A 12,166-nucleotide genomic window follows, 5' to 3' on the forward strand; every position below is an offset into this window, starting at 1 on the left:
ATAACAGAAGAGAACTTGAGTTTGATGCTGGAGTCTGAGCTGTCAGTCAAACACAGCACAGGTTGACTCCACACACAGACATTGTTGGTGCTTATCTTGCTAGTTAGCTGCTGTGCATACTACTTGCTAAGTGACAGCTGATGTCTGTGCAGTCAGTACACTGGCTGTTTGGGGCAAAACACACACAGCACATTCTACATGTCACATTTGCAGTCAGAAAACACCTTTGAAGTATAACTCTTCGCTATCCGAAGAAATGTGTAGATATATGACATTTTTGCAGTGCCTGGAAAAGCAAAAGTTTTTAATAAAGAAATACACATTTTGTTTAGCTGTGTACAGTCTTGACTAACTTGTCTCTCTGTAAATTTCTGTCAAACTTCATTCATTCTTCAAACTCAGAGCTAAATATGTTGCTTGCCTCGGGGGGCTGATGAACCCCTTGACTCCTCACTCAATTGCTTTGCAAAATCTTGTCATGTGAGTGTATCACACTGCCACTGCAGTTGCCTGGCAGCAGAGGAAGGCACCCAGGAGTCTCGTGGGATGACTGCTGCAGGGTGCACGAATGTGGGCTGAAGTCATCCTGCTGTGAGCCGTGTTTTCACCCAAAAGTTCGAATGCAGTGAGATTGTGTTTGTTTGTTGTTTCTTAATGTGCTTTTCTCTTATTTTTCACCTTGATTTTAAAATACAACCCTCAAGTTTTCTGGTCCTCTTTGCAACTAATCCTTGCGTGGCTGCTTTCCTGTTTCTTTCACTGCCTTTGATGGCCTTTGATGAACTCAGTGGAGCAGTCAAAAAAAGCCCCTTTGAAACCTCTGGGGTCAACTCATCATAATCATGCCTACTCAAGCTGACAAAGGCAGATGAGGAGAAGCTTTGAAATTTCCTTTGTTCTCCACTGTCAGGCCAGACAAGAGTGCATCCAGTGGGCCACGGCACAGCTTTCCTTACAAGCTGGGAGAAGCATCGCAGCCAATTTGAGGCCAAGTCAATCAGCACAGTAGCAGAGGGAGTGCTGGACTGTTGTTGATAATCTCCCCAGAGAACGTGCTCTATCACGCCTTTGGTTCATTAACTCTCCAACCAATTGTAGTCCAGCCTCAAAGTTCAGCTCCTTTGTATTGGTGTGTGTGTGTGTGTGTGTGTGTGTGTGTGTTCTCATTAAAGCCAAAGGATCCCTAACAACAGTGCCCATTAAAGACCCCCAGCAACCTGCCTCATCTGGAGCAAGGGAAGCTGTTTCACCCTATTGTCAGACAACACAATGAGAACCACAATGTCAAATCATATTATGTACCCCATGAAAAGCCATTTTAAAGGCTATAAGAAAACAAATGAACATATGTTGAATTATTCAATTAAGGAACAGACCCCAAATTAACCTGAAATCCTCAAAATGTTGATAGAAATAACATTGTGAACATTTAGATTACGCAACGGAAAAAATATTACTAACAAAATTTTTCACAAAATCCTTAAAAATCCAGACATCAGATTGAGTATTCTAGTAATAATTAAGCCCCAGAGACTTAAACGAAACCAAGGATATATGAGAGGAATGGTTTAATGTCCCTAGCCTTTTTTTAAATCATATCTTATGATGATGGAAAAATGAGAAATTGCCATTTTACTTTAATTTGAAATATGTTGTTTTCATATTAACCTCTAAAATATAGCTTTTACAAAAATGTGTTGAACCAATCATAGCTCATCATCATAGCTAGAGTCTGATACCTTTTTATTTCTATCATGACAGACATCTCCCTCGAAATCAGAGTTATTTTTAGCCACGCTTACAGGATGACTCAAGGGATGGAACTGGTTTTCTGTCAAGTGGTCAGTCCACAGACCAGTCACTTTGGTCTCAACAACAGTGGAATGGATAGATTTTTCTTAGACATTCATGTCCCCAGAGGATGGATCCTTCCGACTTTGGTGATCCCCTGAGTTTTCCTGTAGTGCCACCACATGTTGACAGTTGAGTGTTGTGGTTGAGTGAGATATTCTGACAGTTACTAGGTCTATGCCTAAGGATACAGGCTTGTTGTAATTACTTTGCAGATTCAGATTCAGATCAGGTCAAAAGTTTAGGCCAGTACCTTGGTTTGTGACTAGACACCTGCAATATTAATGACGGCATCATGTATTTTGTGTTTGTTGTGTGTTGGTGTGTGATAATTAGCAAATGTCAGTATGCTAACATGCTCAACTAAGATGGTAAACATATTAAACCACCAAAGTACCGCCTGACAGAGCCACTACCATAACTATAGACTCTTAGTCAACTTATTATGTTGTAGATTTATGGCTTTTTTTTAGATTGATATGACAGAGACAGGAAAGACATTACAGTTACATGATAGATAGGACATGCACAGGACATTTTTGGGTCTTTAATCTTACTATTAAATGCCAGCACCATGGTTGATGGAATCACTGTATATTGACTTGTATTGAAATTTAGCTCCATTTGGAGCATCACACAGGGCATAGTTTCCAACTGATCAAATAAACTGAATTTACCTGTTTGTACAAAACAACCGACTTACGTGATAGATTCATACTGTATTAATAGAAAATCCTTGATAACAAACTAAGCTGTGTTTTAAGACCTGTCATATATTTTGAAAGCTATTTAATCTCAGAAACAATGACTGTGGATCCCAACAAAGCAGTTGAGTCATGAAGCCCACATCCTTTTCAGCATTAACCCCGGCTGTTGTCATATCAGTCAAACTGTCAATCAGTTTATTGTCAAATACTTGTACCAACTTGCTTCCACCATTTCATCTTGTGAGTATGTAATCTGAACTCTAGATGCAGGGCTAACAACTGACAGCACTAATTTTGCCCAAGGACAAAGATGAAGGCCAATTCTCAAAGGAAAATCCTTGGTCACTTGTGTACAGTGTGGAAATGCCAACTGACAATATGACCTCCCCCCATCTGCCTCACATAGCCACCAGAGAATAAACCACTGCATATCAATTACACATGACAACAATGTAGCACCAGAGAAAGGTTAGGCATGGAGACTACACAACTTACTGTGTCTACTGAAAAAAAGACTATTTTCTCTTTTTTGATCTCTTTTTCTGATCAAGACCCAGGTAAGTCATGTGTTAAGTATTTAACATACAACAGTCTAGAACCATGCATCATCTGTTGCATCACCTGATGAATTGTGTTGAACTTCAGTGAAAAAAGGCCTTCAATCATGAGTCTACGCAATGGTCTTTACCACTGCTGGGCCTGTTTGTCTGGGCTGCTATAATCTCACAAGAAGCTACAGTCTTACTCACATGGCCACGTTTTCAGTATTGTCCAGTCATGTGGGTATTGTGAGCCTCTTCATACTTTTTCCAGTGTAGTCCAAATTTCCTCAAGGTTATTGAGGTTATTCCTGAAGTCTCTGTTTTTTCGTTATTGTCTTGCTCACTGTGCAGGAGATCCATTGTGGATGCAGAAGAGGAATACTAGTACTTACCCTATCTTGGCCTGCCATCTGCAGGCAATATGACATTCCTGCAGGTGTCTGAATCTACACCACTGGATGCTACACCACTAGTTGTGCTGCTCAGGGATGATAATGATGATGATGATGATGAATAAAATGATGAGAGTAACTGGACAAAGAAATGAAAAAGCAGAGAAAGAAAAACACTGTTGAACAAACATGGTGGCCTGTAAATAACAGGATGAAGTCAGGTAACACTGAGGCTATTTGTCTGGTTTCTAACAATTAATGATCTCCAGTTTCACTCTCACAGTAGTTTAGATGAAACAATTATCCCATGCTGTTCTGTATTTGTCCTTAATGAGCTCCTGCTGCCCATTTTGTCCTGAGTGTAGCCAGATGGTCAAATCGCCACACAGGTTTAATTACAGTAATGTAATGATGCGGACATATCACTGGGGGGAGCTAGTCTTTAATTACGCCACCGGAAGTTGCAGCTTCCAGTCCGACTTTGTTTACATCCCAGCTGCTCTGTAGCTCCCACATTTCAGATATGAATGTGCTTGGCGACAGTAGGCATGGTGTGGATCTTAGCAACGGTCTGGAGAATGTCCCTGTTTTAATTGAAAAGACTTCAGCCCGTACTGACATTTCCTGACTTTCAGGTAACGTTAACATAGTATCTCGCAATTCAGCTGAAACCGTATAGAGTCGTCTGATGAACGTTAATGTTGAACGTGTCGTTAAGTTATTTAACTGCCACAAAGTAATGTTACATTAGCTACAATATTTAAAAAGTGGACCTAATTGTCACAGTTGATACTGGTATAAAGTAAAGTAAAAGTAAAACAGGTTAACCGCTGCTTTCTTTTTCATTGCAGACATTCTGACTTGTCACAGTAGGAGATGCACAGGTGTCACTAATTATTTATTAAAAATGGCTCTGTTCTATTCAAGTGTTTTAGTAAGTCATGACAGTGTGACAGGGAGCCAGCATGTACAGTAGCAGGGCCCTGAAAAAATTCAATAGCTTAGTATACTCTGCTATCATTAATTTTATTATTTACATCTGTGTATTTCCTATTGTGTATGTCTGCTGTAAAAGCATTGAATTATGCTAGTTGTACTTAATAAACTAGAAACTGAGAGAATAGCCCAATACTGGATTTTTGTAGGAATGATCTCTCATATTTGTTAGTTTAAAAATTGTGATACTGATACACTGATTTATTTCTATGAAAACTTTTTGTCAGAAATTAGCATAACAGATCATTTGTTTCTTTTTTAAATCACTGTTTGTGTATATAATGAGTATTTTTGTTTTGATTATATGGAATTCTTCTTAAAAATAAACTTGTGGTTGCATTTTGACCACAAGCTATATAAAATCAGTGCTATTTCTGCCTCAAAATATTTTTAGTATACTTTCTTAATCAGATAACATGTACACTGATACAATGTATCTGCTGTAAGAAAATATCAGCTGATATATCAACCAGGCAGATTCAGTTCAGATATCAGTTTAACTCCCATAAGTACCCCCTCAGAGGTTGTGAAAATCAAGAATTGTGAAGATACTGTGATGCTGCTGATATGTAGAGTTCCCCTGAGTAATGCTAAAACAGCAAAACAACACACATGCTCACCAGTCAGTTTTAAGTATGTGCTCTTTCTTTTCAAATTCATGTTCAAGGCGCTTAGCACTGCTGCCATGCAAGACGACATACACTGTTTACAATAGCTATAGGGCTGCCATTGCAATAAAATACATTATTGACATGACGTAAAAAAAAATAATAATAATAATTTTTTTTTAATGATATGGTATAGTGTAATCTCCTACTTAAGCTTTGTTCAGGAAGCATCTGTCTGTGCCCAACAAAACCTGGTTCATCAACTCTATCAAACGAAATATGTTGTTTTACCATCAGATGGCAGCAAATCATTACAGGCTACAGCTACATCACCTGACTGCAGTAGAGGGAATCAAAAAATAACTGCCTCTTTAGAACCAAAGGAGTTGTCCTACTTAACACTCCTTGCTTACGATGCGCTAGAAGACCTTCTTGACTGCATTATACAAAATTTTTAAGTTCCTAAGTATATGCAAATCTTTAGACCTGTGCTCTAAATCACATTTGCTATAACTTAAAATACATTTCAATGAGGGCTGAAACTAATGATTATTTTTAGTATTAGTTACTCTGATGATTATTTTCTTGACTAATTGTTTGATCCATAAAATGTAAAATAGTGAAAGAATATCTGTCACAGTGTCCCAAACATGATGTTTTCAGACGTCTTGTTTTCTTTGTCTGAAAGTCCAAAACCCAGAGACAATCTGGGTACTATGACATATTACAAAGACAAGCAGCAAAATTGCACAACTAAGATGGCCATTTTTGCCTGATTTGGCCTCTTCTTGACCCCCTTTATTTTCCAGTATTCACCAGATAATGTTGAGGGACCAGGATGCAACGTTGACCCCAGTGAGGTCACCCTCCCTGGATGCTCCTGCCCTTCCCACTCCTGCTGCCCTGAGAGCTGCTCCTGCCTGCAGACTCGTGGGCAGGCATACAACAGCATCGGCATACTGCTGGACCTTAGCCGAACAGACTCTGGTTACTGCTCACCTGTGTTTGAGTGTAACGCCCTTTGCACCTGCAGCGATACCTGCTGTAATCGTGTTGTGCAGAGGGGGCTGAGACTCCGGCTGGAGGTTTACAGCACCAGTAACAGGGGCTGGGGAGTACGGACACTAGAGGCAATCACGCGTGGGACTTTTGTGTGCGAGTATGCAGGAGAGGTGATCGGATTTGAGGAGGCCAGACGCCGACAGCTTACCCAGAGATCTGAGGAAAATAATTACATCATCGCAGTAAGGGAGCATGCAGGTACGGGCTCCATTATCGAGACGTTTGTCGACCCGGCAGTGGTGGGAAACGTAGGCCGCTTTCTCAACCACTCTTGCCTGCCCAACCTGTTCATGCTGCCTGTCCGTGTGCACTCTGTAGTTCCTAGATTGGCGCTATTTGCTGGACGGGACATCAATGCACAAGAGGAGCTGACGTTTGACTACTCAGGAGGATACAGTAACCAACCTCCTGTAGAGCTGCTGTCCACACAAAGTGACGCTGCCATACAGGCCAGTAGGACAGTTGGACTTCAGAGGAAAGCATGTCACTGTGGTGCCAACAAGTGCACGCAGTTCCTTCCACTGGATTTATCTATTCTCAACTGAAATAATCCAAAACAAGACTGGCACTTAGGCAAATAGCTCTGTCAAGGCCAAACAATCCTAACTCATATAATAGAAAAATAAAAGGAAAAAGGAAGCAGTCTGACAACTGATAAATGATTTATTTGTCACATCCGCCCCTTTAACTGGATTCACACCAAAATTGAATGTGTTTTTCCCAAGTTCTTTTTGCATAAACCTGCTGACAAATAAACAAACAAACCAACAAAGATGAATGAATGGATGGAAAACATGAACTCCTAGGAAGAAGCAATACATTTCATCTCAAATTAGTTTTTATCTCAATGTCAAGAGATGGACTAATATCAGAGTGTTGTAGTAGTGAGAGAAGATTATTCTTTTCCTCCTGATTTTCTTTTAAAACACTGATTTAGTTATGTCTGGGTCTATTTTCAGCTTCTCTGAACTCTTGGTTAATTCAACCACTCATTAGAATAAGACAATGCAACACGTTGGTGGCTCTATAAAAACAATCAGCTGGATGAGTCATGTCTGTGCTCGTCATTGCTGTTTCCTGTTTAGTCCCCCAGTGTCTCCTGATGTGCCATTGTCTTAAATGTTGTCTCCCACTCAGTGTAAGATAATACACTGAAAACTAAATCTCAAGGCATTTTTCTGTGAGTAAACTTGTTGACATTCCTGTCTGTTCTTTCACATGTACAATCCATTTCTTCTATCAGGGGAGGCTTGTTCTGTGTAGGACGTGTCCCTCTGGATTTATAGTCCTGCAGCTGTCATCTTGTCCTGGCACATATAAGTCCCATTTCTCACGCAACACATGAATCTTGAAGGAGCGAGAGAGTTATTTGCACCGGCAGACATGGAAGGAATGATAGGTTTCTTTTAATAGTTACACAGGCTACAGAATTGATCTTTACATCCGTTCAGATGCCAAAGCTTTGTTAAGAGAAGTTATTTTTTTTTCCCAGAAAGCAAAATTCATACATAAAGTAATAACTGTCATAAGTCTCCATCAACTTGACATTTCTTCTCCGCGTTCATGCTATGCAGCCTCCGCGTGCAGATATTCTCAGCTTCTTATCACAGTTGGCACTCAAACCTCAAGAGGGGTGGGACCAATTAAAAAGGGCCAGGGGGGTATTTTTATATAGAAACAGGCTTTATTCCCCTGTCAAAGGAGAGTGAAGGTGTCCCACTTTAGTGTGACCATTCTGAAATCAGGACCTTCTCCTCTCAATCTGCCCCATTTCTAGTCTAGACCTGCTTTCATCTTATTAATATCCACATCTGGGTTAATTAGGATGGAGACCGTGTTTCATCCAAAAATGGGATCAATGCTCCAGCCACACTGGGGCTGAGAGAGAAACTAAATGGTGGTGGTAGGAGATGGAAGCCCTCTGCTGATCGGAGACTGCTGTCAAGTTGATTGGTTTTTATGTCGCCCAGTGGAGAGGCAAACAGCACAGGATGTTGTTGTGCTGACCTACATTTTCTCCTTTGTGAGGGTTACCTGGGATTGTTTCTCTTTAAAATGGGCTGTGTCTTTGCACCTGATGTGATTTACACTTAAGGAATGAAAACTTAAAACTTAAAGGAATGGTTAGACATTTTGGGAAATGCACGCATTCACTTCCTTTCCATTAGTTAGATGAGAAAATTGATACCACTCTCAGGTCTGTACACTAAACATGAAGTTACAGCCAACAGCTGCTTAGCTTAGCTTACTACAAAGACTGAAAACAGGAGAAAACAGCGAGCCAAGGCTGTGTCCTAAGATAGCAAGATCTGCCTATAACATCTATGGAGCTCACCAATTAATACTTTTTTAATTTGCTTGAAAACTAGAATGCAAAATCAACATTCATTTTCACAAATGGTTTTATTTCTTGGCCAAGCACAGTCACTTCCTTTAGTCTCCACGGGTTGCCTGGCAATGTCACAGTGACGACAAAACATTGACAACAAATGACACAGAGAATATTAATTATGGAGCTCTACAGAGCCGGGCTAGGTGTTTCCCCTTGTTTCCACATTTTATGCTAAGCTAAGATAATTGGTTGCTATCTTCAGTAGCTTCATATTTAAGGCATAGAAAGCCTCATCTTACTCTCGAGCAAGAAACTGAGTAAGAATATTTACAGAAATACCAAACTACTCATCATATTGCACTTGGATTTGACCTGACACACATACCAAAAAATAAATCCAACAAGTTCAAATTCAAATGTATTGACATCTGTAGGGTGCATGGTATAACCTTCAGTTTGAGTAAAAGAATAGTCAGAACAGTGGGAGAAAATATGTCTTTTACAATAGATGCTAAGATGCAGTATTCCTTCAGAAATACTGTACAGCTATGTGGAGGAATGTGGTTAGATATTAGTTGTCTCCATGGCCTTGGTCCATGGTCATCCAACAGTTTATACAGAGAAAAAAAAATACCCAGGCATTTCTCAAGCCAAAGGATAAAAATGTATGGAAGCTGACTCATGTGCAACGGTCTGGTATTTTAGACTCTACATTTAATTTGAAGACAAGATCATTTCAATCAGTGGCTCTCATTGTTGTGCCTTTGTGATAAATCAGACCCTGTCTTCATAACCAATCTACTCTAAGTGCAGTCTCTCATCTGTCAGTTTTGAGTCAGATGTCCCTGGAATCCCTATGGCAACCGGCTGTGTGTACAGGAGGTGATTTGGACAGCAGTGGTTGGTTCTGAGGTGTATGAAGGCCGTTCACAAATCCCGACTGTAGAAGAGCTGGGCTGCAAATGAATGGCTCCTTTCCAGGATGGTCACCTAGCAACCACCAGTTAATCACATGAGGTGAACTTCCCCACCGAACCCCCCACCCCCGCCCTCCGCACAATCACAACAAGGATGCTTTACAATGCAGGAGCCAGTTACGTCATTTTGTGATTGTGTATTTTTATTGTTGCTGTGTGTTTCAGGAAGAAACCGTGAGATATAACAATCATTTTGTGACCTTCATAGATGCCGATCTTGCTATCTAAGGACAGAGCCTGGCTAGCTGATTCCTCCTGTTTTCAGTCTTTATGCTAAGCTAAGCTAACTGGCTGCTGGCTCAAGCTACATGTAGCATACAGACATGACAGTGGTATCCATCCTCTCATCTAACTCATTTAAAGCATATGAATTCAGAAAACCCTAAAAATGGCCTGTTATCCTGCAATTGCCACTTGTGGCAATGTTACATTAGTCTCACTTCAGATTCTTGTAAATAGGGTGTGTTCTCAATTAATTAAAGGTTAATTGGAAGGAAGATAGGACTTTTGTCTAAAGGACAAACAAAGATACACCTTATGCTAATGAGAGCCATGCATCACATTGATGAAGGAGCAAGGTACTATTTCAGGGTGAGTGACCAGTGGAGAAATTGCAACTGGCATTCCATTTTTTCAAAAATGGAGCACCTCTCTGATGAGGGAGCAGATGTCCTTGCCATGTAATCCTGCAGCCAAATCCAAAAAAAAAAAAAAAAAAAAAAAAAAGAGAGAGACAAGAGAAACAGCAGCAGCTATCTATTTCTAAGTCCAATTTCAAATGAACCACAATACACCACCACAATACTGTAACTGTTAAGAAGATTAAACAGCTTTTTGGAAGCTATAGGTCATTGAATTACTCAGTAGGAAAATAATCAAATAGTCAACTGTTTCACCAAAGTAAACTGTCAAAACAAGTGCCTATAGTGAAGAACTGATTATTCTTCAAAATAGAAGCTTTTTAGAAATGTATGTGACTCATCATTCGCCAACACGTTAGATGTTTTTTTTTTTTTTTTTTTTTTTTTTTACTATGTTATGTCCTGCTCCAAGTGTGTGTATTACAGAGTGGGTTGTATTTTTGCAGCTTCACCTCAACGTTAAAGGAAGGGAATTTCAATGGGTTTTTTTTACACTAACTCCTCCCATCACAGATGTTAAGTTAAATTTGGCCCAGGGACACCTGCAGCTGTGCTCAGCAGGAAGCTCTGAAGCCCAAGAGGTAAAGTACCCACCTCTATAGCTGCTCTCACCACTGATGAGACCTGCACGTACATATCCTATCTACACCTACACTATGTTTACAGTGCATAGATTCTTAGCTAAGCAGTTTTGGAATGTAGCTCTGCAGCCATCAGTATGCTTCGAGGTGGAGTGGAATTTAGAAGCAACATTTTTAACATATAAATACAAGGGAAACCCTGGTTATAATGAAAACAAGGTATTATTTTCTAAAGATCCTGGTAATGATAGGTTTAATCATATCCTACGATAACCCAGAGATTCGCCTTGATTTAATCACTGTCATTATTTCCCACTGCAATCACAGTCTTGCATAATGACCCAGTCTGTTCCCACTGAGTCTAAGTGCTTGGTGGGGCATGTTATGTACTTGATGTTGGGGTTACAGTTGAGGAAGACACTTAACTGCACATGTCAGGCTCAGACTAATCATGTGTGAGCTATTAGACATCCTTGTGCAACAGCTCACTGACAAATAGTCGATCCCAAGTGTTTCTGTGCAAGCTAAGCTGTCACAATCCCATTATCAGTCCTGTTTCACTGTTGCAACATCCAACAGGATTTGTGTACTCTCTGGAAATATGCACTGCACTATTAAGTTAATGTTAACAGAGCAGCTACAATTCATTATATTGTATCCTTTTAAATTGGTAATTGTGCAAAAAAAAGTCTACAAATTGTAATTGAACTAAAATGTGTAGCTCTAAGCCAGAGAAACCTTTATTCATCTTAATGATTACTTTAAAAAATATATAAGGAACACTAAAATACATATGTACACAGGTTAGTTTAGGAAACCAGGTAGGTTATAACATCATGAAAGTGAGGCTAGGAGTCCTTCCATCCTACTGATCCCTAATGGATTACCTGCAGTTAAATCAGCTTACAGAACATGTTCTGCAGGTTAAATAGGTGACTTCAGACCACTGCCTTCTTGGATATTGTTCTCTTTCTGCGGAGCAACAGTGTGCGAAATTCCACTCAACTCATATCTGTGTCTGTAAATCAAACACCTGGCCAGATAATTTCCTCTGGCATACATGTACGGTCTGGCATATTGATTATGCCGTAACCAAGGGGATGTGGTGAAGTGATCCTCTGCTCTGTGCAGGGTGTGTTTATGAAAGGGGTGGGGGTGCTGAATGTAGCTGGGTATCTGATCATTTTCGTTTTCTGTACAAAGCCTGTTCTAAGCCTGTTAATAGCTGAGAGACATGAACCCAAATGTTATAGTTATTATTATCATCACCAACAGAGAGACTGACATACAGTCAGACAGAATCAAAGATGCAGCACAGAATGTGAAACTTATTTTTCCCACATTGGTAACAAGTAATACCACAAAATCACAAGGCCTAATTAGAATATCTCTGCAGCTGGTCTAATCAGTCTATTTCCATTGGGGATATGCAGGTCATTATACCAGCATAATTGTCTTTTATTTTTAGTGAGGTAGA

At 40.0% G+C, this 12,166-nt stretch overlaps 1 protein-coding gene across 1 annotated transcript; it reads left to right on the forward strand.

Annotated features, from left to right (window-relative positions):
• Window positions 1-3,947: 3,947 nt before the first annotated feature.
• On the forward strand, window positions 3,948-7,370 carry setmar (SET domain and mariner transposase fusion gene). The gene is made up of 2 exons (XM_051074648.1): window positions 3,948-4,118; window positions 5,898-7,370. The coding sequence occupies exons 1-2, from the start codon at window positions 4,016-4,018 to the stop codon at window positions 6,701-6,703; spliced, it is 909 nt and encodes a 302-aa protein (XP_050930605.1). The 5' UTR covers window positions 3,948-4,015; the 3' UTR covers window positions 6,704-7,370.
• The last annotated feature ends 4,796 nt before the right edge of the window (window positions 7,371-12,166 follow it).

Source organism: Lates calcarifer, linkage group LG12 (assembly GCF_001640805.2).
Source record: "Lates calcarifer isolate ASB-BC8 linkage group LG12, TLL_Latcal_v3, whole genome shotgun sequence".
NCBI classification, from domain to species: domain Eukaryota; kingdom Metazoa; phylum Chordata; class Actinopteri; family Centropomidae; genus Lates; species Lates calcarifer.